The following is a 26,899-nucleotide window of genomic DNA, read 5'->3' on the forward strand; positions in this document are numbered from 1 at the left end:
ATTGTTCTGGACCCTAGGGATATAAGAGAAGTTAGGAATTATCTACTTCAACCTATCACTTCATCCGGTAAAAAAACTGAGGCACAGAGAAGGTTAAATGATTTGTCCATGGTCATTCTACCAGTAAAGAGCAAAGCTGGATGCTTTTTCTATTCTTTCTCTTCAAATAGCAGCATTTGATAAATGCATGTGGACTTGATTGTACAATCAACACCCCAGGAAGCTACATTTGTCCATTCTCCTCTGCTGTCTGTGGTGGTGCCAAATAGATCCACAAGTCTAACACTTCCTTTAAAAGGTGGAGCCTAATTCTCCTCCTCTGTATATGGGCTGGACTTAGTGACTCCTTTTTAAGGAAGTGAAAAAAGGTGGAAGGGACAGTGTATGATTCTGGAGACCAGGTCATAAAAGGTACTGCAGCTCCCTCTTTCTCTCTCTGGATTTCTGGCTCTGCTGGAAGTTTGCTGCCATGTGTGAGGATATGACACAGCCCATGGAGAGGCCCACAGGGCAAGGAACTGAGGCCTCCAGCCAAGAGCCTTGTGAGTGAGTCACCTTGGAAGTGGGTCCTCTAACCCCAGTCAAGCCTTCAGATGACTGTAGCCCTGGTCAACTGCTTGACTACAACCTCATGAGAGACCCTGAGCCAGAGCCACCCAGCTAAACCACTCCTAAAGTCCTGACTCTCATGTAATGTGTGATGTAACAAATCTTCATTGCTTTAAGCTGCTAAATTTGGGGGTAATTTATTATATAGCAATAGAGAACTAATACACTCCCTTATTATCACTTTATATTTACTCCGACCCTCTCTTGACCTTCCTCCAATATCCTATTTTATAGTTTGTGTCTTTGGGGCAATGATGGACACATCTTTTTTAGCCCTGATATTTTTTGCTATATTTATTTATTTAACAGCTTTCTTGAGTTATAATTCACATACCATAAAATGGGCCAACACATTTCTGAAATTGTGGTTAAAAACTACACATTTTAACCATTTTAAAGTATACAATTCAGAGGCATTAAGTGCATTCATGATGTTGTGCAACCACCACCACTATCCAGTTCCAGAACTTTTTCATCTCCCAAATGGAAACCCCATACTCACAGCTGACACATTTTCAAAGATAAATTTAGGGCTTTCCTGGTGGCGCAGTGGTTGAGATCCGCCTGCCGATGCAGGGGACGTGGGTTTGTGCCCCGGTCTGGGAAGATCCCACATGCCGCGGAGCGGCTGGGCCCGTGAGCCATGGCCGCTGAGGCTGTGCGTCCAGAGCCTGTGCTCCGCAACGGGAGAGGCCACAGCAGTGAGAGGCCCGTGTACCGCAGAAAAAAAAAAAAAAAAAAAGATAAATTTAATTTTTTTGTCCCCCAAATCTGGCACAATCAGGTAGTAAAAAGAAAAACAATTAAATCAACAAAACTTCTTTAAAGGTAAACAAAATCAGAGAGAAACATCATTAATACTTCTAATGACAGCATATGAATCTGTTCACATTCTTGTACAGAATAAGAAAATTCAATGAGTGCATTCTATTATGGATAACATAAAATCTCAAATAAAAGTTTTACCAAAAAAATCAGTCTTTAAAATTCCCTTTAGGTCCATCGAGTGCAGAACATCCACATCGTACATAGTGATCAAGAAACTAGAACTGGGAACAGCTGCTGGGACAGCAGGGGGAGCAAATAGGTGTCATGCAGTGATGGCCTCCAATCTTATAGTATTAATGGTACCTACAGCCCTGGGGTTAGAAGGCTCCAGAAGGAACCTCTGGGCTCAGTTAGTTCATAATATCCGCCACAGGTTTGGGAGTGAGAGTTAGTAGCATTTTGGCCAGATGCATGCCAGCCCAGGAGTAGGGTACAGGTTGGTAACAGGTGTCATTAGTTCTAGCACCATTTCTTTCCAATCACTGTATTTTAATACAAGTCAGTCGTAACTGGAGAATATTGCTACTGAATTGAAGGAATGGCTGTACCATGACCTATATCATATGGCTTGGTAGTTTCAGTTTCTAGTGTCCTCTGCAGAAGACAACTGAGGATTATTGGCAGAAGAGGATCTTCAGTAGGCATATTTTTCTCCCCTCTCCCTCTGAGAGGACATTACAACTTCACTATGGCGTGTCCTAGACTTCCCAAATATGCAGACTGTGCTCCTACCCCAGGAGGGCAGCTCGAGAACAGAAAAGCGACGGTTGGAAGATATTTATATTCAGCCCTGTATTCAGCTCACTGGACTAGCACCTTCCATGGTGTGAGACTTTCTCATTTACTTATTTGTTCATTCATTCATTTATTTTTTTTAAAGTGTATTGAGTGCCTTCTATGTACCAGGCATTGGTCCAGGCATTGGTGATAGGCAGTGAATGAAACAGTGGAGCTAATGTAAAAAAGAGTATAGTTTTTGGACATACTTCTCTGAGTTTGACATGCCTGAAGCTAATCTGGACTGGTCCACGTTAGTAGGACATTGGTGGGGCTAAGAAAGAGCTGGCAGGTCAAACTGTGCACCCTCCTTCCCCAACTTCAGAACCTCAATACAAGCAGTACAACTGAGAGAATAAGAGAACTGTGGATGTGCCTTCATCTGTGTTACCAAGGCCCGGTATCCCGGATGCCGGCCATTTCCTTTTTCAAATTGCCTACTTGCATCGTCTCAGGACAATATTATCCTTTCCCAAGGTTTCTCCTCACTGCTACCGAAGAGCGGTGCAACTGAATATATTATGAGACATAGCTACACTCATGAGAATAAACTAGAAAAAAAGTCACTAAGCAGATGACAGAGACCCAAGCACTGCCATGAGCATGCCCACAGAGCCAGATGCACCGCCCTTTCTGGACGGAGCTCTAGCTTTAGTGTCAGGCGCAAAAGGAAGGCAGGCCTCAGCAGTGCTCCAAAAACCAGTGGTGCTCATAGTGGAGAAGCGAAGCACCCTTCCCAGGCATGGGATACCTGAGTCAGAAGAAAGGGTAGAAAAAGAACCACAAAGGGAGCAGGGTAGCAGGCAGTCCAGACAAGATGAGCAGTGGCTGGAAAAAACTGGGGAAAAACCAAATTTCTTTAAAACCAAAACCAAGGAGTAGGCCTAGTGCCACACTGATCTTAATAATGCAACGAGCCTTATGCTCCATGACGGGATGAGTGACGTGGTGAGTGAAGAGATGCATGAGCGAGGGGTGAACCAAGCCAGGGTATTCACATGGGATGCCTAAACACGATCTCTCACAGACAGGGAGAACTCCTGGCCAACAGAACCATTAACAACTGCCTGACCCTTTCATTTGTTACCAGAAATGTGAATCACTCCAATAAAACCCAGCTATGGGCAGAGGGAAATCTAACATCTGACTTGTGAGGCAAAAAGAGCCAGCTGCTCCAGGTTCCAAGACTCAATAACGTCCTCTTTCAAATCGTGTTCCCCGCTGTCCCACAGCTCAGGAAAGAGGGAATTAAGCCAGTCACCCTCTCCTCTAGACACACGCCCCAGTCAACAGCAGAAGTGTTCAGATTTTATCAGCATCTCAAATGTACTAGGGGTTGAAATTAGACACCTCAGTGTGGTTTAGGAGCAAGAGAAGGGCCAGGTGAACCCAGGTTGGGAGAACAAATGAGACGAGTCACAAAGTAAAGGCCTGAAGTCCAACTCGCAACAGAAAGGCTTTCTACCTGCCCCTTAGGTTGCCTGAAATCCTACATCCAAGGGCCCCAAGCCCCAGTGGCCTTGGGATCACAGCGGGGATCTTGTGCTGGGAAGTACACGGGCACCGAGTGTTTCTGGTAGAACTGAAGACGGGAAAGGAGCTGCTTGACGATATGAGGATATTCTCTTGACAGGTCATGCTTTTCCTGTGGGTCCTGATCAATGTCAAAGAGCCAGAAGGTCTTGGTTGGTGGGTCCGAGGAGGGGATCACGGAAACATTATATTGAGATGGTGGAGGAAACCAGTAACCACAGCCTGGCAAAGAAATACAACAGTTTATTGGAGGAGGAGTATTGTAGGCAGGTTCTAATTTCAAGGAAGGAGTCTGGGGGACAAGGCTGAGCTCTGTTGTGGGTATGGACACATAAAAAAATCTGGCCCTTGATGCTATGTCTAGATCTGTCTCCGACTCTGACTTCTGGTGCTTTAACTAAACATGTCTCATGTGTGTGTGCCTGGGGGTGGTGGTGGTGGTGGTGGTGGTGGTTATTTTTAGTTGTCACAGTGACTTGTCGGGGGGTGTTACTGCCATTTAGTGGTCTGGGCCAGGGATACTAAAATATCTTAGAACGTATGGAACAGTCACAAACGATGAAGGATTGTCTTGCCGTAAATGCCAAGAATGTCCTCATTAGAAACACTGCTTAATTGCATCACAATCTTAACCATCATACCACATACCATAAAAATATTTAAAAGATGTCACTTCTAGAGAATGTGCTCAGGGGAAGCAACCTCCTCCCCCCATTATACCATTGGTTGAAGATGTAGCTTTCAGAGATGTTCTTTCCTAGCTAGAAGTGCTGTGCTTGACGGCCGTGCATATCTGAAGCCCTTATTTTCCATGAAGCACTAGAGCTGCATTTCTTCCTTTCACCCTCCCCCCATCTCTACAGTTAATTCTTAATTTTTTAAAATTTGGGACCAGATGACACTCCTTCCCCTCATTCAGCAGCCCCAGAGATCATGTTTTGTAAAAGGCAGTTGCTCTTGGGTAAAGTTTTCCTAGCTGTTCTAAGTGGGAAATGTTAAGCCTTCTACCTGGGTAGCCCGTGAGGAGTTTCCAGTTCCTGTGTCTAATGGCAGCATGGACAGATGTGTTGAAGGCTGAATATTCTGGAAGGGAAGAATCATCCTTTGCCGGAACCATGCTGTTCCCAGGACCTGGTGAGAGGGTTTGGAAGAATCAGATCACTGTTACTGGAATGTGTCGTTATAAATCAACATTTTACATCCCTCTTGCAGAACAGTAGCTTTTATTCAACACTGGAGCGTAGATGTGGATCCTGCCACAGAAATGAATCTTCTATTAAATATAAACAGAAAGCTCCAGTTACATTAAACATCAGTCATAAACCACCACTAATATAAAGGAAATCCCAAAGAGATTAGAACACTAATTCATCCTTAAAACCACTATGTTCCGCCTACGTACAGCTGGCCATATGCAGAATTGTGTTCTGTGACAGCATGTGGGGTTGTTTCTTTGGTAGGTTTTGTTTTTGCTGTTAAATGATTGAGTTAAATCCATTCTCTGTGTATACTTGTACACCTATGCAGATAATATAATACATTATAAAATGCACTTTTTTTTTTTTTTTTTTTTTTTGCGATACGCAGGCCTCTCACTGTTGTGGCCTCTCCCGTTGCTAGAGCACAGGCTCCGGACGTGCAGGCTCAGCGGCCATGGCTCACGGGCCCAGCCGCTCCGCGGCATGTGGGATCCTCCCGGACCGGGGCACGAACCCGTGTCCCCTGCATCGGCAGGCGGACTCTCAACCACTGCGCCACCAGGGAAGCCCTATAAAATGCACATTTTAATGGAGTCTGTCTCAAGCTATGAGAGTTCAAGCATGTCATGATAAATCGTACATATATTTATTTTTTTAACCACATTTATGAAATCTAAAAGTAAGTGAGCAACGCTCAGTTAACTATTCAGATAAGATAATTCTGGTATATAAATTATTGGTTGGTATCATGGATTATATTAATTTATCATCTTGAGGTCTTATATTAATTGATCATCAGGTTTTGAGGGGAACAATTAATAGTACCTGCTCCCTCTTCCCCTCTTGACTTTGGAACCAGTTGAGAGGTAGAGGCCAGAGAGATGGAGCTAAAAATATTGCTTTTGTTACTGATAAAGTTGATTGGAGAGAACATAACTTCAGATCTGTGTCAGAGAGGCCTTGTTAATAATTGACCCTTGTGTGTTGACATATATCCTGGGGACAGGCTGGCTCCAAAATTAGACAGACAAAAGGGTCTGAACTGAGCATGCTCAGTTCCTTCTTTCGGGTAACTTCCTTCTGCACCTGCTTGTGGGGAGGAGAGAATAAGGTGAGAGAGACCTGAGTTCTACTCTAGTTGAAGACCCTGGTGGATCCCTGAAGGCAAGGTATGGAGGTCCCCACCTCACTCCTACCTGTGCATGTTTAAAAGCCTCAACTTAGGGCTTAATTGTTTAATATTTAGTCTGTTTTAAATCCACATTTATCTGTCAACTTTTCAAATATGGTCATAGCAATCACCTTGGGTATACTTCCAAAGGCTGTCAGACTACCTGTCCAATGACTAATAGCTGTAGTGTGTGATGTGTCTGTAAAAGTGCCCTCACCACCATCTGTCCAGCATCACCATCATGTGATAAAGGACTTTGAGAGTGCCCTCCACCCCACCTGAGGGGGACTTCTGTGCTGCATGCAGCTTAATGCGGGAAGCACTGTCAGTGGTGGAAAAGGCAGGGAGTTTCATTCTTTTGTCAATCTTGTGGGAATGACCCTGGAGAGGCATACTGCAGACTGAGCCAATAAACACTGGTGGTTTCAGACCTTCAGTCTTAACAATCAGTACCAACAAATCATCAGCACCAAAGAGGAAATCTTTTGGACTTCTTGTTTCTCTGTTTGCTTGTGGCTATTTTGGCTCCAATACAAACGGATGCTTCTAGCGATTGAGGTGTATGAGGACGTCTACCACAGGAAGTATGTTCTTAATATACAGACTGTGGTAGAACTGTGAGCCCTCATGATTTACTACTCACAAGTTTGTATATAAAGACCACATTTTGATAGCAAAGAATGTTAAATAAAACAAGTCCGCTTTGTGAACATAAACAAAGGAAGGAAATTTAGCTGTCTCAGCTATACTTATATTTATATACATTTATTTTTAAAACAAACAGGAACATAAAATACCTAAACAATAAATAAGTCTAAGACTAAATGATGAAAGATGCTGTTATCTCAACTTAAGTTTTTTTCATTTTGAGAAATTAAACAAAGAGCAAAGCACAAAGAATAATGTAACTAACACCCTGTGAGCTGTCACCCAGAATGAACAGATGTTAACATTTTGTCATATTTGCCTTTTTTTTAAAATAAGGGAAGTAGGACAATTAAGACGAAGTGACAGACTCCTTCTTCTCCATCCTCAATCCCCGTCCCTTCACCCACTGCCCCAGAGGCTGCTGCTGTCAGGACTTCAGTGCATCCTTCAGCCATTTAAAAATACAGTAACACACGTGTCCAGGAATAATACACGGTAGTTTTATACTTTAGAAATGTACATGTATGTGTTATGCTATACATATTTTGCAGCTTGCTTTTTCATCCACTGCTGTGTTATTAAAGCTCAGTGATTATGTATGTATATATATATTCTTTTTAATTATTTAGTATTTCACTACATAAAAATACCACATTTTATTTATGCATTCCCCTTTTAATGGGAATTTAGGTTACTTTACTTATTTATTTATTTTTGCTATTACAGTTGACCCTTGAACAACATGGGTTATTTTTCTTCAAATGATCCTATTTTATTTTTATTGATGTATTTATTTTTAACATCTTTATTGGAGTATAATTGCTTTACAATGTTGTGTTAGTTTCTGTTGTATAACAAAGTGAATCAGCTATATGTATACATATATCTCAATATCTCCTCCCTCTTGCATCTCCCTCCCACACTCCCTACCCCACCCCTCTAAGTGGTCAAAAAGCACAGAGCTGATCTCCCTGTGCTATGCGGCTGCTTCCCACTAGCTATCTATTTTACATTTGGTAGTGTATATGTGTCCATGCCACTCTCTCACTTCGTCCCAGCTTACCCTTAACCTTCCCCGTGTCGTCAAGTCCATTCTCTATGTCTGCGTCTTTATTCCTGCCCCTGGGTTCTTCAGAACCATTTTTTTTTTTTGATTCCAGATATATGTGTTAGCATATGGTATTTGCTATTCTCTTTCTGACTTACTTCACTCTTATGACAGACTCTAGGTCCATCCACCTCACTACAAATAACTCAATTTCGTTTCTTTTTATGGCTGAGTAATATTCCATTGTATATATGTACCACATCTTCTTTATCCATTCATCTGTCAATGGACACTTAGGTTGCTTCCATGTCCTGGCTATTGTAAATACAGCTGCAATGAACATTGTGGTACATGACTCTTTCTTGAATTATGGTTTTCTCAGGGTATATGCCCAGTAGTGGGATTGCTGGGTCATATGGTAGTTCTATTTTTAGTTTTTTAAGGAACTTCCATACTGTTCTCCATAGTGGCTGTATCCATTTACGTTCCCACCAACAGTGCAAGAGGGCTCCCTTTTCTCCACACCCTCTTCAGCATTTATTGTTTGTAGATGTTTTGATGATGGCCATTCTGACTGGTGTGAAGTGATACCTCATTGTGGTTTTGACTTGCATTTCTCTAATGATTAGTGATGTTGAGCATCCTTTCATGTGTTTGTTGGCAATCTGTATATCTTCTTTGGAGAAATGTCTATTTAGGTCTTCTGCCCATTTTTGGATTGGGTTGTTTGTTTTTTTGATATTGACCTGCATGGGCTGCTTGTATATTTTGGAGATAAATCTTTTGTCAGTTGCTTCATTTGCAAATATTTTCTCCCATTCTGAGGGTTGTCTTTTCATCTTGTTTATGGTTTCCTTTTCTGGGCAAAAGCTTTTAACTTTCATTAGGTCCCATTTGTTTATTTTTATTTCCATTTCTCTAGGAGGTGGGTCAAAAAGGATCTTGTGATTTATGTCATAGAGTGTTCTGCCTATGTTTTCCTCTAAGAGTTTGATAGTGTCTCGCCTTACATTTAGGTCTTTAATCCATTTTGAGTTTATTTTTGTGTATGGTATTAGGGAATGTTCTAATTTCATTCTTTTACATGTAGCTGTCCAGTTTTCTCAGCATCACTAATTGAAGAGGCTGTCTTTTCTCCATTGTATATTCTTGCCTCCTTTATCAAAGATAAGGTGACCATATGTGTGTGGGTTTATCTCTGGGCTTTCTATCCTGTTCCATTGATCTATATTTCTGTTTTTGTGCCAGTACCATACTGTCTTGATTACTGTAGCTTTGTAGTATAGTCTGAAGTCAGGGAGCCTGATTCCTCCAGCTCTGTTTTTCTCTCTCAAGATTGCTTTGGCTATTTGGGGTCTTTTGTGTTTCCATACAAATTGTAAAATTTTTGAACAACATGAGTTTGAAATGCATGGGTCCACTTGTACACGGATTGTTTTCAAGAGTAAATACTACAATGCTACAGGATCTGAGGCTGCTTGAAACCGTGGATGTGGAACTGTGGATATGGAGAAACTATGGGTACAGAGCATTGACTAAAAGTTATACACGTATTTCCAACTGCACAACTGCACAGAGGGCTGCCACCCCTAACCCCCACATTGTTCAAGGGTCAACTGCATAAGCCATCCTACAGTGAACATTGGTCTTCAAGAGACACCTTATCATTGTTGGCCTTTTGTATTTTTAATATACATTTTAGGATCAGCTTGTCAATTTCCCAGACAAGCTGCTGGCATATTGATTATAATGATACTGACTTCAGGGTTCAGTTTGGGGGTATTGATGCCTTAAAACATTGAGACTTACAGTTCACGAGTATGGTGGATCCTGACATTTATTTAGGTTTTAAAATTTTTCTCTTAATAACATTTTATGATTTTCTGTGTAGAGGTCTTACACATCCTTTGTTAACTCCCAGTTGGTTGATGTTTTTTGATACTAATATAAACTCTAAGATATATTTCACATTCTGAATGTTTGTTGCTAGTATGTAAAAATACAATTGACTTTTTCACATACCGACCTTGTATCCAGTGACTTTGCCAAATTCATTTGTTAATTCTAATCCTTTGTTTATAGATTCTTGGGATTTTCTACACATGATATCACGTCATCCGCAAATAACATTTGTTTCTCCCTGTATTATCTTTACATCTTTTAATTTCCTTTTCTTACCTTATGACACTGAACAAAATCTCCAGTATAATTTTTTTTATATCTGAATCACTTTACCGCACACCAGAAACCAACACAACATTGCAAATCAACCACACTTCAGTTAAAAAAAAAAAAAAAGGAATCTATGGCAAAGTAAAATAGGTGGTAAAATCCAGTATAATTTTGAATAAAAGTAGTGATAGTGCAAATTTCTGTCTCATTCCTGATTTCAGAGGAAAAGCTTTTAATAGTTCACTGTTAAGTATGATGTCAATATAAAATTTTTGTAGATACACTTTATCAGATTAAAGAAGATCCTTTCTATTCCCAATTTACTAAGAATTTGTATTTTATCATAAGTGATTGTTAAATTTTATCATATGCTTTTTCTGCATAAAATGAGAATATTATATAATTATTCTTTTCTATCCTTTAATGTAATGAATTACATTTATTGATTTTTAAATGCTAAACCAACCTCACATTTATGGGATAAACTGCTTTTAGTCATGATGTTTATCCTTTTTATATATTGCTGGATTCACATTTTGTTTATGACTGATTATATTTGCCAGCAAATATTCACATTTTGTTTAAGATTTCTGCACCTATGCTCAACACAGAAATTGCTCTAAAATTTTTCTTGTAATGTTCCTATCATGTTATTGAATCAAGGTTATATAGGTTTTATAAAAGGAATTAGGAACTGTTCCCTGAAGAGTTTGTGTAAAATGAATGTTACTCCCTAAATATTTTGAAGAGTTCATTTGTGAAGTTATCTGGGCCTAAAGTTTTCTTTTGGGGAAGGTTTTAAATTATTGATTTTTAAACAGATATAGGGCCATTCAGATCTTCTATTTCTCCTTTTGTCAGTTTTGATAAATTGTATTTTATTGGGAAATTGTCTAGTTCATTTAAACTTTTGGTTTTTAAATTCTCTTTCTAATGCCTGTAGCATCTGTAGTAATACCATCTTTTCATTCCTGATATTAGCAATTTCTCCTTTTCACTTTTTTCCCATGATAAATTTTGCTAAAGGTTAATTGATTTTATTAGTTTTTTCAAACAACCTATTTTTTTTTTTTTTTTTTTTGTGGTACGCGGGCCTCTCACTGTTGTGGCCTCTCCCGTTGCGGAGCACAGGCTCTGGACGTGCAGGCTCAGCGGCCATGGCTCACGGGCCCAGCCACTCCGCAGCATGTGGGATCTTCCCGGACCGGGGCACGAACCCGTGTCCCCTGCATCAGCAGGCAGACTCCCAACCACTGCGCCACCAGGGAAGCCCCAAACAACCTATTTTTGAGCTTTAGATCCTCACTGTAGTATGTTTTTCTATTTCATTAATCTCATCTCTTAACATTATCCTTTTCTTCCCTCTATTTTCTTTGGGCTTAATTTGCTGTTTCTTTTATAACTTCTTGAATAATTGATTTTCAGCATGTTTTTCATTTCTGATATATACATTTAATACTACAAATTTTTATCGAAGCACCAATTATTTTATCATGCAAGTTTTAAATATGCATCTTCATTATTCAGATTGACGTATTCTCTAATTTCCATTGTGATTTTCTTTTTGACTCATGGTTTATTTGAAAGTATTGCCTAATGCTCAAACATTTAAGAATTTCCTAGTTATCCTTTTGTTATTAATTTCCAGTTTAATTCCATTATGGTTAGAAAATACTTTTCTTGAGTTTTAAAAATAAACTTTAATTTTAGAATCATTTTAGATGTACAGTATATGATTTAAATCCTTTGAAAAGTGTTGATACTTGCTTCATGGCCCAGCACATGGTCAACTGTGTACTATTCCATTCTTAATTGAAAAAACATGTATTCTCAAGTTGTTGGGTGCAATATCATAGTTTATTAACTATGCTGTTCAAATTTTTTATATCTGTACTGACTTTTTGGTTTCTTTGCTTGTTCTATCAGTTACTGACAGTTATGTTGAAAATCTTTCACAATAATTTAGAATTTGTTCATTTCTCCTTTTAGTTCTGTCATTTTTTGCTTCACACATTTTGAGACTATATTATTGTTTACAAATTTAGAAGCAGAATTCTGGTTGATCACTCCCCCCACCCTTTTTTTTTTTTTTTTGGCGGTATGCGGGCCTCTCACTGTTGTGGCCTCTCCCGTTGCGGAGCACAGGCTCAGGACGCGCAGGCTCAGCGGCCATGGCTCACGGGCCCAGCCTCTCCACGACATGTGGGATCTTCCCGGACCGGGGCACGAACCCGTGTCCCCTGCATCGGCAGGCGGACTCTCAACAACTGTGCCACCTGGGAAGCCCACTCCCCCCCTTTTAAAAAATATTTATTTATTATTTATTTGGCGGGATCTTTAGTTGTGCGGGATCTTTAGTTGTGCCATGCAGGATCTTTTAATTGCAGCATGCAGGCTCTTAGCTGTGGCATGCGGGATCTAGTTTCTTGACCAGGGATTGAACCCGGGCCCCCTGCATTGGGAGCATGGAGTCTTAACTGCTGGACCACCAGGGAAGTCCCTGATTGTTCTTTTTAAATTTTGAAAAATTCCTCTTTATCTCTAATAAAGGGAAGTCCCTGATTGTTCTTTTTATAATTTTGAAAAATTTCTCTTTATCTCTAATAATGTTTTCTCTCTTTAAGTCTACTTTGATGTATGATACTGCAGTATTAGCTGTCATTGTTGTTGTTAGTCTTTGAATACTATATCTATTTCCATCTATCTTCTCAGTGTTAGGCTCATATGCAATACAAAGAAGTATAAAAAAGGGTATGGTAGGCAGAATAATGACCACTAAAGATGCCCATGGCCAAATGCCCCCGGAACCTGTGAATATGTCACCATACTTGGCAAAAGAAACTTTGCAGATAAGACTAAGTGTAAGAACCTTGAGATATGGAAATCATCCCAGATTATCTGGATGGGCCCATTCTAATCACATGAGTCCATAAAGGCAGGGACTATTTTCTGACTATAGTCAGAGGGAATTTTGGCCAGAAAAAGAGTGAGAGAGATTGCTCAAAGGCAACATTGCTGCTTTTGAAGATGGGAAAGGGGGCTATAAGCTAAGGAATGTGGACAGCCACCAGAAGTTGGAAAAAGCAAGGAAATGGACTTTATACTAGAGCCTCCAGCAAGGAACACAGCCTTGCTGATACATTGATCTTAGCCTTGTGAGACCTGTGTTGGACTTTTGACCTACAGAACTGAAAGATAATACATCTGTGTCATTTTAAGCCACCTAAGTTAGTGGTAATTTGTTACAGCAGCAATAGAAAACTAACACACAGGGGCTCTATTATTTGTAATCTTACAAATTAATTAGGAAGAAAGGAGATTATATATGAAATGGTTAAATAACAACATGATACAGAATATGATTAAAATCAAACAGTAAATATTATAAAAAGGTCATGGTAGGAAGAAGCTGATGAAGGCTGAAGCACAGAGAAAAGACTGAGGAAGGAAGTGAGACTTTAGGTAAAGACTTGAAAGATGCATCCCTTGGTTATCTACCACTCCTCCCCATTTCTAGTGTAAAACAATATAGGGTATGGCCTAAGTCGGATTCATCTCTATAACCCCAAAGCTTAGCCCAGTGCCTTGGCACATCAATGATAAGTGCTCAACAATGCTTTACTGAATCAACAAACGACTAAAAATTGGATAAACTGGAGATAGAAAAGGGAAGTTTAGATTGAAGAATGAGAAAAGCAGTCCCAATGATTAATGCATTTGAAGCACAGTGATGTAACTGCTGTTGGAAGTTTGGGTGAGACAGTTGGAAGATGGGGTGAAACAATGTCAAGGCACTAAATACGAGGTTGAGAAATTGCTGCTTTTCCACTTCATCAGTAGGAAGACACAAGAGGAATTTAAATATGTTTTTTAAAGATTGAACTATTTTTTCTAACAGACTTATAAAGATACAATTCACATATGATTCAATTCACTGCTTTAGAGTATAAAATTAAATGGTTTTTAGCATATTCATAGAGTTGTGCAATCATCACCACAATAAACTTTAGAACATTTTCTTAAAAGAAACTCTATACCATTAACAGTTATTCCCCATTTCATTCCACACCCTCCAGCCCTAGGCAACTGCTAATCTACTTTCTGTTTCTTGGGACTTACCTATTCTGGACCTTTCTTATAAATGAAATCATATAATATGTAGCTGGTTTCACTCAGCATGTTTTCAAGTTTCATCCAGGTTGTAACATGTTGCAGTACTTCACTCCTTTTAATGGCTAATATTTCATTGTATAAATATGCTGCATTTTATTTATCTAGTCAGTGGTTGATGGGCATTTGGTATGTTTTCACTTCTTGGTTATTATGAATAATGCTATGAACACTGATGTACGTGTTTTTGTATGGATCCATGTTTTCATTTCTCTTGGATATAGACCAAGGAGTGGAGCTGCTGGGTCATATGGTAACTCTATGTTTAATCTTTAGAGGAACTGCAGACTGTTCCAAAGTGACTGAACCACGTTATATCTCACCAGCAGAGTATGAGGGTTCCAATCTGTCCATATACTTGTCAACACTTATTATTGCCTGTCTTTTGATTATAGCTTATTGGGTGTGAAGTGATATCTCATTATGGTTTGGAGTTGCATCTCCCTGATGACTAATGAAGCTGAGCATCTTTTCATGTGTTTATTGGCCATCTGTATATCCTCTTTGGGGAAATGTATATTCAGATCCTTTGCCCATTTTAATTTAGGTTATTTGTCTTTTTATTATTTAGTTGTAAGAGTTCTTTATGTATTTCAGATATAAGTCCCTTATCAGATGCAAATATCTTCTCCCATTTTGTGGATTGTCTTTTCACTTTCTTGACAATGTCCTTTGAAACACGAAAGTTTTAAATTTTAATGAATTCCAGTTTATCTAATTTCTATTGCCCTGCTTATGCTTTGGTGTCATATCTGAGAAACCATTGCTTCACCCAAGGTCATGAAGATTTACATCTATGATCTCTTTTAAGAGTCTGTAGTTTTAGGGCTTCCCTGGTGGTGCAGTGGTTGGGAGTCCACCTGCCGATGCAGGGGACACGGGTTCGTGCCCTGGTCCGGGAGGATCCCACATGCCGCGGAGCGGCTGGGCCTGTGAGCCATGGCCGCTGGGCTTGCGCATCCGGAGCCTGGGCTCCGCAACGGGAGAGGCCACAACAGTGAGAGGCCCGCGTACAGCAAAAAAAAAAAAAAAAAAAAAAGAGTCTGTAGTTTTAGCACTTATGTTTATATCTTTGATTCATTTTGAATTATATTAATATGTGGTGAGAGGTAGGGGTTCAACTTCATTCTTTTGCATGTGGATATCCAGTTGTCCCAGCACCATTTATTGAAGAGACTATTCTTAGCCTATTTAATTCTCTTGACATTCTTGTTGAAAATCAGTTGACCATAAATGTAAGAGTTTATTTCTGGACTCTCAATTCTGTTCCACTGATATATATGTCTACATTCTTAAGCCAGTACCTCGATTACTGTAATTTGTGTAGTAAGTTTTGAAATCAGAAAGTATGAGTCCTTCAATGTTTTGTTTGTTTGTTTGTTTTCTCCAAGATTACTTTGGTTATTCTGAGTCCCTTGAATTTTCTTATGAATTTGAGGATCAGTTTATCAATATCTGCAAAGAGCCAGCTGGGATTTTGTTAGGAAGTGTATTAAACCCATAGATCAATTTGGGGAGTATTGCCATCTTAATGGTATTAAGTCTTCTGGTCCATGAACATGGGATATCTTTCCATTTATTTAGGCCTTCTTTAAGTTCTTTGAACAGTGTTTTATAGTTTTCAGAATACAGCTTTTGTACTTCTTTTCTTAAATTTATTCCTAAGTATTTTACTCTTTTCAATGCTATTGCAAATGGGACTATTTTCTTAATTTCATGTTTCAAGTTCATTGCACAGAAATACAGCTGATTGTTGTACATTGATCCTGTACTGTGCAACCTTGTGGAACTTGTTTATTAGTTCTAATAGTTTTTTAGTTGACTCCTTGGGATTTTTTATATACAAGCTCATGTCATCCACAAATATGGGTAGTATTACCTCTTCCATGTCAATTTGGATATCTTTTATTTCTTTTTCTTACCTAATTGCCCTGTTAGAATCCCCAATATAATGCTGAAACAAATAATGAAAACAGACATCCTTGTCTTATTCCTGATCTTAGGGTAAAGCATTCAGTCTTTCCCCATTCAGTATGATGCTAGCTGTAGGTTTTTTGTAGATGACCTTTATCAAACTGAGTAAGTCCCCTTTTATTCTTAGTTTGAGTGTTTTTATCCAGAAGAAGTATGACATTTTGTCAAAAGCTTTTTCTGCATCTATTGTGATTACTAAATATTTTTTGTCCTTTATTCTACTGATATGGTGCATTACATTAATTGATTTTAGGTGTTAAACTAACCTTACATTCCTGGGATAAACTCACTTGGTCATAGTGTATAATCCTCTTTATATAAATTCCATTTTCTAGTATTTTGTTGAGGATTTTTTTGTATCTATATACGTAAGAGAATTTGTGTTTAGAATTATTAAATTTGTGTTTTCACTATTAAATTGACAGTGTATTAGATACACTGTTGAGACAAAGGACAGGAAGCAGAGATTTCTTAAAATGTTAATGACTTTCCGAATTTTACTGACATAGTTGGACTAGATCCAGATTTAGAAAATATTTATTAACAACTATGTGATAAGAGGGCATTGTGTTCTTAAATTCTATGACATGAAGTGATGAGCCAAGACACATCTAAGGGAAGTTTTGAAGGTAAAACCTAAGATTTCTGGTGAGTAAAGGTTATAAAAGATAAAATTCCAAGGTTTCAAGTTTGGTGATTGAGAGAATATTGTTGATATTGGCAGAATAGAGATGTTAGGGCAGGAAATAGTGGTGATTATATGACCCTGGAGTTAGGCATGCTGACTGTGAAGAATTCATATGAACTCAAGAGAGAGATATCCACTACCCATGGAGCTAAAACACTGGACTCTATAGGAGAGACTGAAGGCACACACTGATTCAAGCACCATCCACAATACAGTGATCATGGAACCCTGGAAGTGGATTAGCTGTCTGGAGAGTGAAGCAAGAGGAAAGCAGAAGCTCAGAGACAGAGACTAGTGCCAAAGGAAAACTGTCAGCAAAGGAGGCAGAGGAGAAGAAAATAACATGAGGAAGAAAACCGGTTCAAAAGGACATCACAGAAGTCAAGAGAGCAGAAGGTTTCGGACTGTGATTCAAAAGTACCAAATATTCCATCCATCATCTCGATGGATGAGAAAAGGGCATAGAATTTGTTAACCTCTGGGCAGAAAAGAGGGAGTTGAGACAGAAGCACAAACAAACGCATCTTTCTCTTTTCCTTCCGAGCTGAAAGCCACCTCTGAGATAGATAATAAAGCTTTCCGGTCAGACAGATATACTCAGTTATAAGATGGATTAGTCATGTGTATTGATTTTGGATGTAAAGAGGAGATCAGCAGAAAAATTTAGGGCAGATGAAGAAAATCACTATCTTACATAATATATAGTAAACTTATAGAGCTCCTTTTCTGAGCAAACTCTAGAAATCTAAAGGAGTTCAAGTTTCCAGAATGAGGTGGACCATCAGTTTCAGTGGAGAACTGTGTTTTTCAGAGCCAGAAGGGCTTCCAGACACACCTTGGGAGTTGCCTTTAGATGGGATGGTGGGTTAATGGGTGAGGATCCAGGGTCCCATATCCATTTCAATCAGTGCAGTTTAACCCTTAAGGAAGAATCTGTAATATATATTTGCTAAATATATTGTACTTCTCTACACTTTTGATAAAAGGGTCTGTGGCTGAGATAATCGGAGAGACACTAATTGGGAAGGGACTGAGGGATGCCTGGGACACTTCTGATGGTCTGGTGTCCATGAAAGGCAATCTTGTCCTCTTGGCTGTACAATGGATCCTCCCGACTCTTGGGAAACTACCCTCTGATACAGTCTATGATTGTATTTTATAAAATACATTATTTTTTCTATGTAATTTATAGGTTTACTGTTATATAAGTTGGAAAACACAATGTATGAACAGGAAAATTAAAGTTACCTGTAAATTTATTAGCTGCTGTTAACATTTTGGTGTATAACCTTTGAGATTTTAAACTATACAAGGCTTAAAGAAAATGTTGTCAGGTTAGCTGACTTGCAAATAAGAGGAAAGCTCATAGAAAACAAAGTTTCCATGGTTTAGAGAAAATTGGGCAGGGGGGCGAGGAGTCTTCAGCATCAGTGCAGGGCTGAGCAGGATTGTCTGGGTCTCTCCCTCTCTGTAACGTCCAAGTAGAATGGACTGGCTGTGGCTGGAGAACAGGGCCTATGAAGAGGTAATGTTGTGACCCCCAAAGGAAAGCACTGCTGGGAATGGTAAGGAGGGCAAAAGGAAAGGGCTGGGTGATTGAAGTGAGTCCCTTATATCCCTCTCCCAGAAGGCCACGGTGCATAGCAGTACAGAGCACACACTTTGGGAACCAGATTGCTTGGGTTCGAATCTCTGCTCTATCACTCACTGGCTGTGTGACCTTAGGTGTCTCCTCATTTGTAAAACCAGGATAACCTAATTTACTTCACAGACTAGTTGTGTGGCCTAAATGTGATGACACGTTGAAAATGTTTATTAGCAGTATGTCTAGCACATAGTAGGTGCACAATAAATGCTATTATTTCCAGTTGTGCAATCTTGGGCAACTTTCTTAACCTCCCATGCCCCAGTTTACTATCAATAAAATTAGTAGAACAACAGCAAGTGAGATAAGGCATATACAAGTGCTTAGCATAGTATGTGGTATGTTGTCAACACTATCAACATTAAAGATAATAACAGCTAATACTTATGAGCACTTACTACATGCTGAAAAACATAAAACACTGTGTTAAGTGTTCTATGTATAGTAACTCATTAATTAACACATTAATTCCCACAGTAGCTCTATGAAATAGGTAATAATGTCCGGCAATAAAGGTCACTGAAAGCTAGCTATTATCAGTTTAAAATAGGTTTTTCCTTTTATATACTGTTCTTCTCAAGACTTTACAAAGAAGAGGAAAGTAGATAGAATTCATTATTACACCAGAAAAAAAATAATAAAACAAAACAAATCATTTCTCTGGTCTGGGTTTGGAGAGGACCTATTTGTTCCCCCCATTCGTGTTCTTCCAGAGTTTGAACAGGATTGGGGAGAAAAGCATTTATAGTGGAAGCATTGATTTGTCACTTTGAGGGTTTAGTTCCTTTTCTGCCCTGTTGTATGGCCTGTCATTCATTCCCACTGAGCTCCATTTGTTTTTGCTTTGTTTTATAATTCACAAAGATCTGTTTAAAATTTCATCCTACCTCTAATGACCCATTTTATTCTTCATGCTAGCGTCACGCCATCTTTGGACTTTGATGACAGTGCATATATACTTACCGCAAACTTAATCACTTGGGCTACTGGGGAAAATCCCCAGCTTTTCCAGGTATTTGGTTATCAAGGTGTTTTCTAAAATGCAATCCTTTCAGGTATATTTTTAGAGAACAGGTTGGATTTAAGTTTAATTAGCAACAACTACCTTCAACTTTCGAGCTTAAATGTTCTTGAAAGTAGCTTGTTTGTCAGTTTGTTATGTGAGTCAAACGCGTCTCTTAAAGTTTATTATGCTGAAGTTTTATTTACACTAAACATTTGATTGGATTTCTTCAATCCAATAGAAGTTCAAGGGATCCCGAATTCAAGGTGAAGTTCAAATCACTAAGGTCCCCATTGTGCCGGCCAGTCCGAGCCCCACTGCCCACTGCCTGCACCTCCACCCACATCATAGTGCATTCGGGCTACTTGTGGAGAGACACGCGGGGTGCACATGTGGATCAAATCTCCAGTCTGTGCACGGTTTTACGTGACCTGAAAGCTCAGGCCACGGCTGCCTCCCATCTCACTGTGTGGTAAGGACTTACATATCCAGATGCCAATGTGCTCATTGTTGTCTTGAGTTTCTTTTTAAAAATCATTCTGGATCTAAAAATAGAAGTTTTTCCTCTAAAAATAGTTCCTGAAAAACACTGGTTAGAACTGCCACACTCTGAGATGACACTTTACTGACCCCCTTTCCTTAATTTTCAGAGATGAAAAAAAAGCCCCTAACAACCATAGGGACGGCCCTCCCAGCTCGAAAGCTGGGATCCACAGAGCTTTTAGGAACGCAGCAGCATTCCCTCTGCCATTACTCTCTAGTTCTGAAAAGGAACTCAGAGAAACCACTGTGCATTTCAGTGGCCTTTAGAATAATCTCTTTCTATTATCTTGTTAGATCATTTAACCACTCTTGACTTCCTGTTTCCAAGTATGTCAAATGAGGATAAAAATCATGCCTACCTCCCAGGATGATTGTGAGGATGAAATGAGATCCTATCGATGGTGAGTGTAAGTAGAAAAATCCTGGTTACAGGTCTTGAATTCCCACAGCAATTGCCACAGGACTGGGCACACAGACAAAACCTACTGACCAACTCAAAAAAAATCATTTCAAGTCAAGTTGAACCGTGGCCTTGGATTGATAGCCATCAAAATCAAGGTGTGATCAACTACCCAACCTGTAATTACTGAGAGATTTGAACCAGCTGGAACAAGGTATTATTAGACAATTATAGGGAGAAGGGGATGGGGAAATTAGTCAAAGGGTACAAAGTGTCGGTTATGCAAGACAAGTCCTAGAGATCTACTGTACAGCATGATGTGTACAGTTAACAATACTGTATTGGGTACTTACAAATTTGCTAAGGGGGTAGATCTTATTTTAAGCATTCTTATCTCATACACACACACACACACACACACACACAATGATAATAAAGGAGGTGGGAGGAAACATTTGGAGGTGATGGATATATTTATGGCATAGATTGTGGTACTGGTTTCATGAATGCGTATTTATTTCAAAACCCAAGTTGTACACATTATATATGTACAGCTTTTTGTATGTCGATCATACCTTAATAAAGTGGTTTCAAAGTGAATGAATGAAGAAAGAAAAAAAACTTTATATGAAAAAATTGTGGTGACACCACCTAAATTTTATATGCTAAACCAGAGGTCTGGCCAAAATTGTGGAAATAGAGTGAAATAGAACAGGGATTCCCAATTCTGGTTCTACATTGGGATCACCTGACCCCTGTAGTCATCTTAGTACTGAACTCTGCTCCCTGAGCCCCATGCAGCTCAGCCCTGGTCTCTTGCCTGGCCCAGTCTGCCAACATGGACTGCCCAGTCTTCAATGACGTGAAATCACCATCGTCAGCAAGCAGCAGCTACTATGCTTGCCATGGTCTTACATAGTTCTTCCCTTCAAACAAACTCTGTGGAGCTGCCCATCATATAAAAGAGCTAAAAGCAGAGCTGTCCAGTCTCCACCTGGCTTCACTGTCAGCAGGCCCCAGAGGACCCCTTGGGCGCCACAGACCCCAGGGTAAAAGGCAGCGGTCCAGAGCGCTCTGCCGGTCTATGGCCATACCACCCGGAATGTGCCGGATCTTGTCAGAGCACTCTGCTGGATGCACCCACGCGGGCAGAGGTGCTGCAGGTGAGGGGCTGGGGGCCTGGGGAGCATGTCAGCACTGGTGGATGGTGGCAATGTTTAGTGAGTCTGGGTTACAGTGGGCCACGTGCCCTCTGCCTTTCAGGGCCACCTCCACCCCTCAGGGCCTGTGCAGCCCTGCTGGTGTGTACCCGGAGAAGGGAAAAATAGGGAGGCCTGACCACCATTAAAAATTCCTCACCAAACTCATCCTGCCTCTTATCTCTGGACTTAACCCTGATTGCTGCAAGTTTATTGTTACACCCACATGACTTGTTTAGAATCTCGTCTCTCCTTGGTGAAATCCTTACAACAGGAAACAGGAGGGTTGGGGAAAATATGCCAGACATAAAGCTAATCGGAAAAAGGTGAAGAGGAATATTACGGACGTTATTTATGACCTACGAGGGAAAAATCAAAATGCTCATAATTTTTATATATGCACTCCACATGACAGATTTCAAATGAATCTAGGTTTATGATTTTTGGTTTACAAAGTCAGTTTCTCCAACACCTACTCATTCAGTCCATATTTGATATTTTAAAAGTCCTAGTGAAAAAAAGAGCTTTGATGTGGCTTGCTCAGCCTAGACAGAGTTCAAATGTTAATCATTATTGAATTGTGCATGATCAGTATTCGGAGAATGTGCCTGTGTTACAGGGAACTTCGACAGTTGGTCCATGTCTGACATTAACCAAGAGTGTCAATTGAGCAGTGTAAACCAAAGCCACAGAAGAGCACCATTCAAGGGAATCCTCAAGTCACAACTGTCCTAGTAAATTAAGCAGTTTATATGGCAAATGGATTGATGAGAGATCTTCTCATACTTTGGCTCAAATGGATCTTGAATAAGTATCCTATTTTACATTAATCACTCATTTGCCTATTAAACAAATATTTCTTTGTTGATCACTCTACGTGCTAGATACTAAATCTTCAGCATGTAAAAACTGGAGTCCAGCAGGTAATAATTAAAGAATTTTGTTAAAACAGCAGAAATTCTAAACTAGTGGAATGAACATGTGTTGACAGACTGAATAAAATGCGCAAAGTGCTGGGTGATTCCAAAGGAGATGCTAGCTGCCTGGGAGGATCCAGAAAGGTGGTGTTCTCTGAGCTGGGCCCTAAAGGACAGGATGACGTGACAGAAAAGGTGACAAAGATGATTCAGGGACGGGGAGTGTCTTCTTGAAATTTTCTTCTCCCTATGGTGAGTCCCTACGCACTCACCAGGGTGCCTGGCACAGAGAAACTGCTCCATCAGAGTTAGTTATTATTCCTACCTGATATCGTTTTTCAGCCTCTTTTGCTTCTTCTTTCTCTGTTCATCTCTTCAATGTTTTCCTTCCCCAAGGTCAATGCTTAACACTCCCCTGGGTATGCTGGACTCCACAATCTCATCTGTTACCCAGACATTCTTCTGTCTGTCCAATCACGTATGTCTCTATCCCAGGCCAACCTGCCCAGGCACCACGAAGCTGGAGCCCAGGCTTCTTGCCTCACTCACACGTTGCCCTTCCCATCACACTCCAATCCTGCCTTTGGAGACAGGGAATTTGACATGGATCCCCTAGAGGGGAGCTTGTTCCTCTCCTCTCCTCCACGGACAACAGTTGAAGTACTCTCTCTGGCTCCACCACTCCTCAGCTGCCCCCATGAGCCACCCTGCCGTTCTTCAGCCTTGTGAGCGGGGTGAGAAGGAGGGATGGGAGTCAGAGCGATCCTGTAGATGTGGCTGCCCATAGTACAGCTTCTACAGGCAGTTCCTCTCTCATGTCCCATACGCATCGCCAAGTCGTGGACTCCCAAGCTTGGTGCTTTATCTCCACATCTTCCTATTGCAGATAAAGTGGCAGAAACATACAGACTGAGAAGAGAAAGGGGTGGAGGATGGAACCCTGGGGAGAACTACCATTTGAAAGGCAAAGCAGAAAGGGAAGGAGCCTCCAAAAGACGGAGGAGGAGTTGGACTAGAAGAATGCCTCAGACGCCAGGGGAAATAGTCCATGGAGAAAACGGTTCATGTCAAAGAGAAGGAAAGCATGAGAAAGCAGGGAAGAGAGGCTGAATTTGGCAAATAGGGTGTCACTGATGGCTGCGGAGATGGACTTCCACTGGGCTTAGAACATACAATGCCCGTAAGAAACCTGAACGAGGGGTCCAGTGAGCTTGTAATAACAAAGATAAGACAGAGAAGAGTGTGTGTTTTCTCTAATCAGCCTCCATAGAATGTGACAATGGACAATCGTTTCCAGTTCTGGCATCATTGTTCACGTGCCAGCCACCGTCTCCATTCTGACCCTGCCCCACAATGGGCTAATCTAGGCAGAACTATGGCTGTCCGCTGAATTCACATTTTTAGTCTGTCTCTCTCTAAGTACAAGTTTTTCAAGTAATTGGTAGAGTCTGTCAGCAAATAGCTATAAATAGGCACCATGTATATATCAAAAAAAGGGAAACTAACCAAAAATATTCATCTTCAGCCTGTGATTAAGATGATGAGCATGAACGAAGCCGAGTCATCTGTTCCCTGGCTAGAGATGAAAGAGGAAAGACTCCCCTGGCCCCAACATGGCATTTAGTGAAATCCCAACCACAAAGCCTCACGGTCCAAGATGCCTTACTGAAGGCCATGTCTAGGCTCTGAGCACATTTTTGGATAAGGATGAAATAATGTTAATTTAGTCCTTAATTTGGAAAGGGGGCCCTGCCCATGGGATCAGCCCATGATGGCTGTCAGGTGGGCCTGGCTGCTCTTGGGCATCCGGTGACACCGCCCCTCCTGACCCTGGGAGCTCAAACTGGGGCAGCAGGGGCAACAATTACAGTGCAGAAAACTGAAGCTGGTTGGCACTCTTCTGAGGACAGCCCTTCCCAGCACTGCTATTCCATGGCCCAAACTCCAGCATGTTACACAAACCCTATAATCACTGAAATGAGGACCACTAGGTGCTACTTGCCAAAGGTAAACAAGCAAACATTGGCGCCAACTCTTCCTAGACTACCCGAGTTGTTGGCAGCAGCCCAGCTGAAACGCAGGATGTTTTATATTTTGAGACTATCGGGTTCTCACAGGAACCAGGATTCAGAGCACACTCTCCCTTTCCATGGAAGACTGGAAATGCATCGGAGACAGTAAGCAAAGATGGTGTCTTTGCTCTCCAACTGAGTGAGAGAGAATGAAATGGTCAAGAGATGCCAGTAACTCTTTAGATCAACTTGAAAAGGTTCGGTTCCAGAGAGCGCCTGCCTTAAAGATTCATGAATCTGCAGATGCTGATTTGAATCTGGCAGCTTGATTATGGAGTCCACCAGACAGATATCCTGAGATTCCTGAAACCTCAGTCCTCTCCCTGAAAACCCTGTATGAACGGTCACATCCATAATCCTGGAAGTGCTTCCTGAAGAATGCTGGCTGTTAGTCACCTCACACAATTCATGAAATGACTCACAGCAGGGGCAGAGTTGTGACTCAGGGGTGGCCGTCCCAGTCTGGACAGACGTTCTCTTCCTAGTAGTCAGGATGCCTTTTTGAGGCCCAAAGCAGGTAGGAGGGAACTCCATTCTCAATGTCACTCCCCACTTCTTCTCTTTCCCCTGACACTAGTGTCAGCCTCGTCGCATTAAGGGAGGATGTGAACAGCAAAGCCCTGTTTCTCAGGCCTGCATACGGGAAACCATTTAAGATGGGGAAAAAAACCCCAAGATAGTACTGAATTTCCCATCTGACTCAAATAAGACTGTTGAGAAGCAGGCAGATTTAGAAATGGAACGGAGGGGCTCATCTAACTAGAGGATGGCGCCCTACAATGGTTTAGGTGATTAAGACCCCACAGAGCTGGGGAGATTCTGCAAATATGGTCCTTTGGTCTGATGCTGTCTTCTGGTTCTTGTACAGTTTTTCACGTGAAAAATCTTCATAACATGGAAAATCTAAAAGACGGACCTCCAGGGCAATACCGCTATTCTCTGCGACCTCTTTCTCGGGGGAAAGGAGTATTGTAAATAGGGAGATGGGAATATTTGTAACTGAACCCTTCATGACAGACCCAGAGTTGGCCTCCTGAATGGGCAGAAGAAACAAAGTAGGAAGCTGCCTACAGACGGCTAGGGACTCACTGGCAGGCATGGCTCCCCATCAAATATTTTGTCCAAAGATCACCCTTTGGGCCTGGAATTCCCAGGCTAAGGCTTTACATTTTGGAAGAGATCATATATTCAAACAACAGCAACAATGACCACGACCACAAGAAATCAAAAAGAATGTTCTGGGGGCTTCCCTGGTGGCGCAGTGGTCGAGAGTCCGCCTGCCGATGCAGGGGACACGGGATTGTGCCCCGGTCTGGGAAGATCCCACATGCCGTGGAGTGGCTGGGCCCGTGAGCCATGGCCGCTGAGCCTGTGCGTCCGGAGCCTGCGCTCCGCAGCGGGAGAGGCCACAGCAGTGAGAGGCCCGCGTACCGCCAAAAGAAAAATAAAAGAATGTTTTGGGCATCTGCTATGTTGAAGGAACTATGTGTCATAGGAATTATAGAAAAGCATTAATTACTTATTTCTTTTTTTGAGGATGTGCCAGGTACTGTTTTAGATACTGAGAAAAGTAGCCCTACTTCAGAAGTTTAGAATGAATTGGAAGGATAAATGTCAATAAAAGGTGAAACATGATAAATGCCAAAGGAGTGGTAAGATATAATATAAATAGGCATTAATTAAGCACCTAGTATTTGCAATCCATTGTGCAAAGGACTTTGGGGAGTGTAACAGGACTCCAAAGACAGAAAGCTTATTTGCTAGTTGGTGGGGTAAAGAAAGGCTTCCCAGAGAAGGTGAGGCTTGGGCATAAGCGCTAGCCCTGAATAATTGGTAGGATTTGGAGAGATGGGTGGGCAGGAAGAGGATGTCCCAGGCAGAGGGGCTTAGTATGACATGGGAATTCACCAAGTCTGTTTGACTCTGGAGGATAGTTCTGATTCTCATAAAGCCCTCACTGGTAGTGATTCATGTGTGTCCACTTTAACTTGGTTATTGCATTTGCCTCTGACATAGGCTTGTGACCTTCAAGTCACAGGACTTCAGTATCTATGAAATGTCTGTCCTGCCTGAGGGCATAGAGAGAGAATCAAATAAACATTGAGCATTTGTAAAAAAAATAATTTTTTTTTTTTGGATAATAGTTGGACACCCTGGCTGGCTGGAGGGGGTCTGGGATAAGAACAGTTTGGAAAGGATAGGTTGACTGAGTTGCCCCAAACTATAGAAGTTAGATCTTTTTGCAGTAGGTAACTGGTAGCCAGTAACGTAATTTTGAGCAGGCATGAAAGACACATTTTAGA

General features: G+C 40.9%; 1 protein-coding gene across 1 annotated transcript in view; it reads right to left on the reverse strand.

The window, feature by feature from the left end:
- Positions 1 to 874: 874 nt before the first annotated feature.
- ARSB (arylsulfatase B) overlaps positions 875 to 26,899 on the reverse strand; it is a 204,535-nt gene continuing 178,510 nt past the window's right edge. The window contains exons 7-8 of the mRNA XM_081230417.1: positions 4,756 to 4,878; positions 875 to 3,969 (exon numbers count right to left, since the gene is read on the reverse strand). Of these exons, the coding sequence (XP_081086543.1) occupies positions 3,704 to 3,969; positions 4,756 to 4,878 (389 nt within the window). The 3' untranslated portion in view covers positions 875 to 3,703. The remainder of the gene's footprint in view (positions 3,970 to 4,755; positions 4,879 to 26,899) is intronic.

The sequence above is a fragment of the Mesoplodon bidens genome (genome assembly GCF_964165515.1).
Source record: "Mesoplodon bidens genome assembly, chromosome: 4".
NCBI classification, from domain to species: domain Eukaryota; kingdom Metazoa; phylum Chordata; class Mammalia; order Artiodactyla; family Ziphiidae; genus Mesoplodon; species Mesoplodon bidens.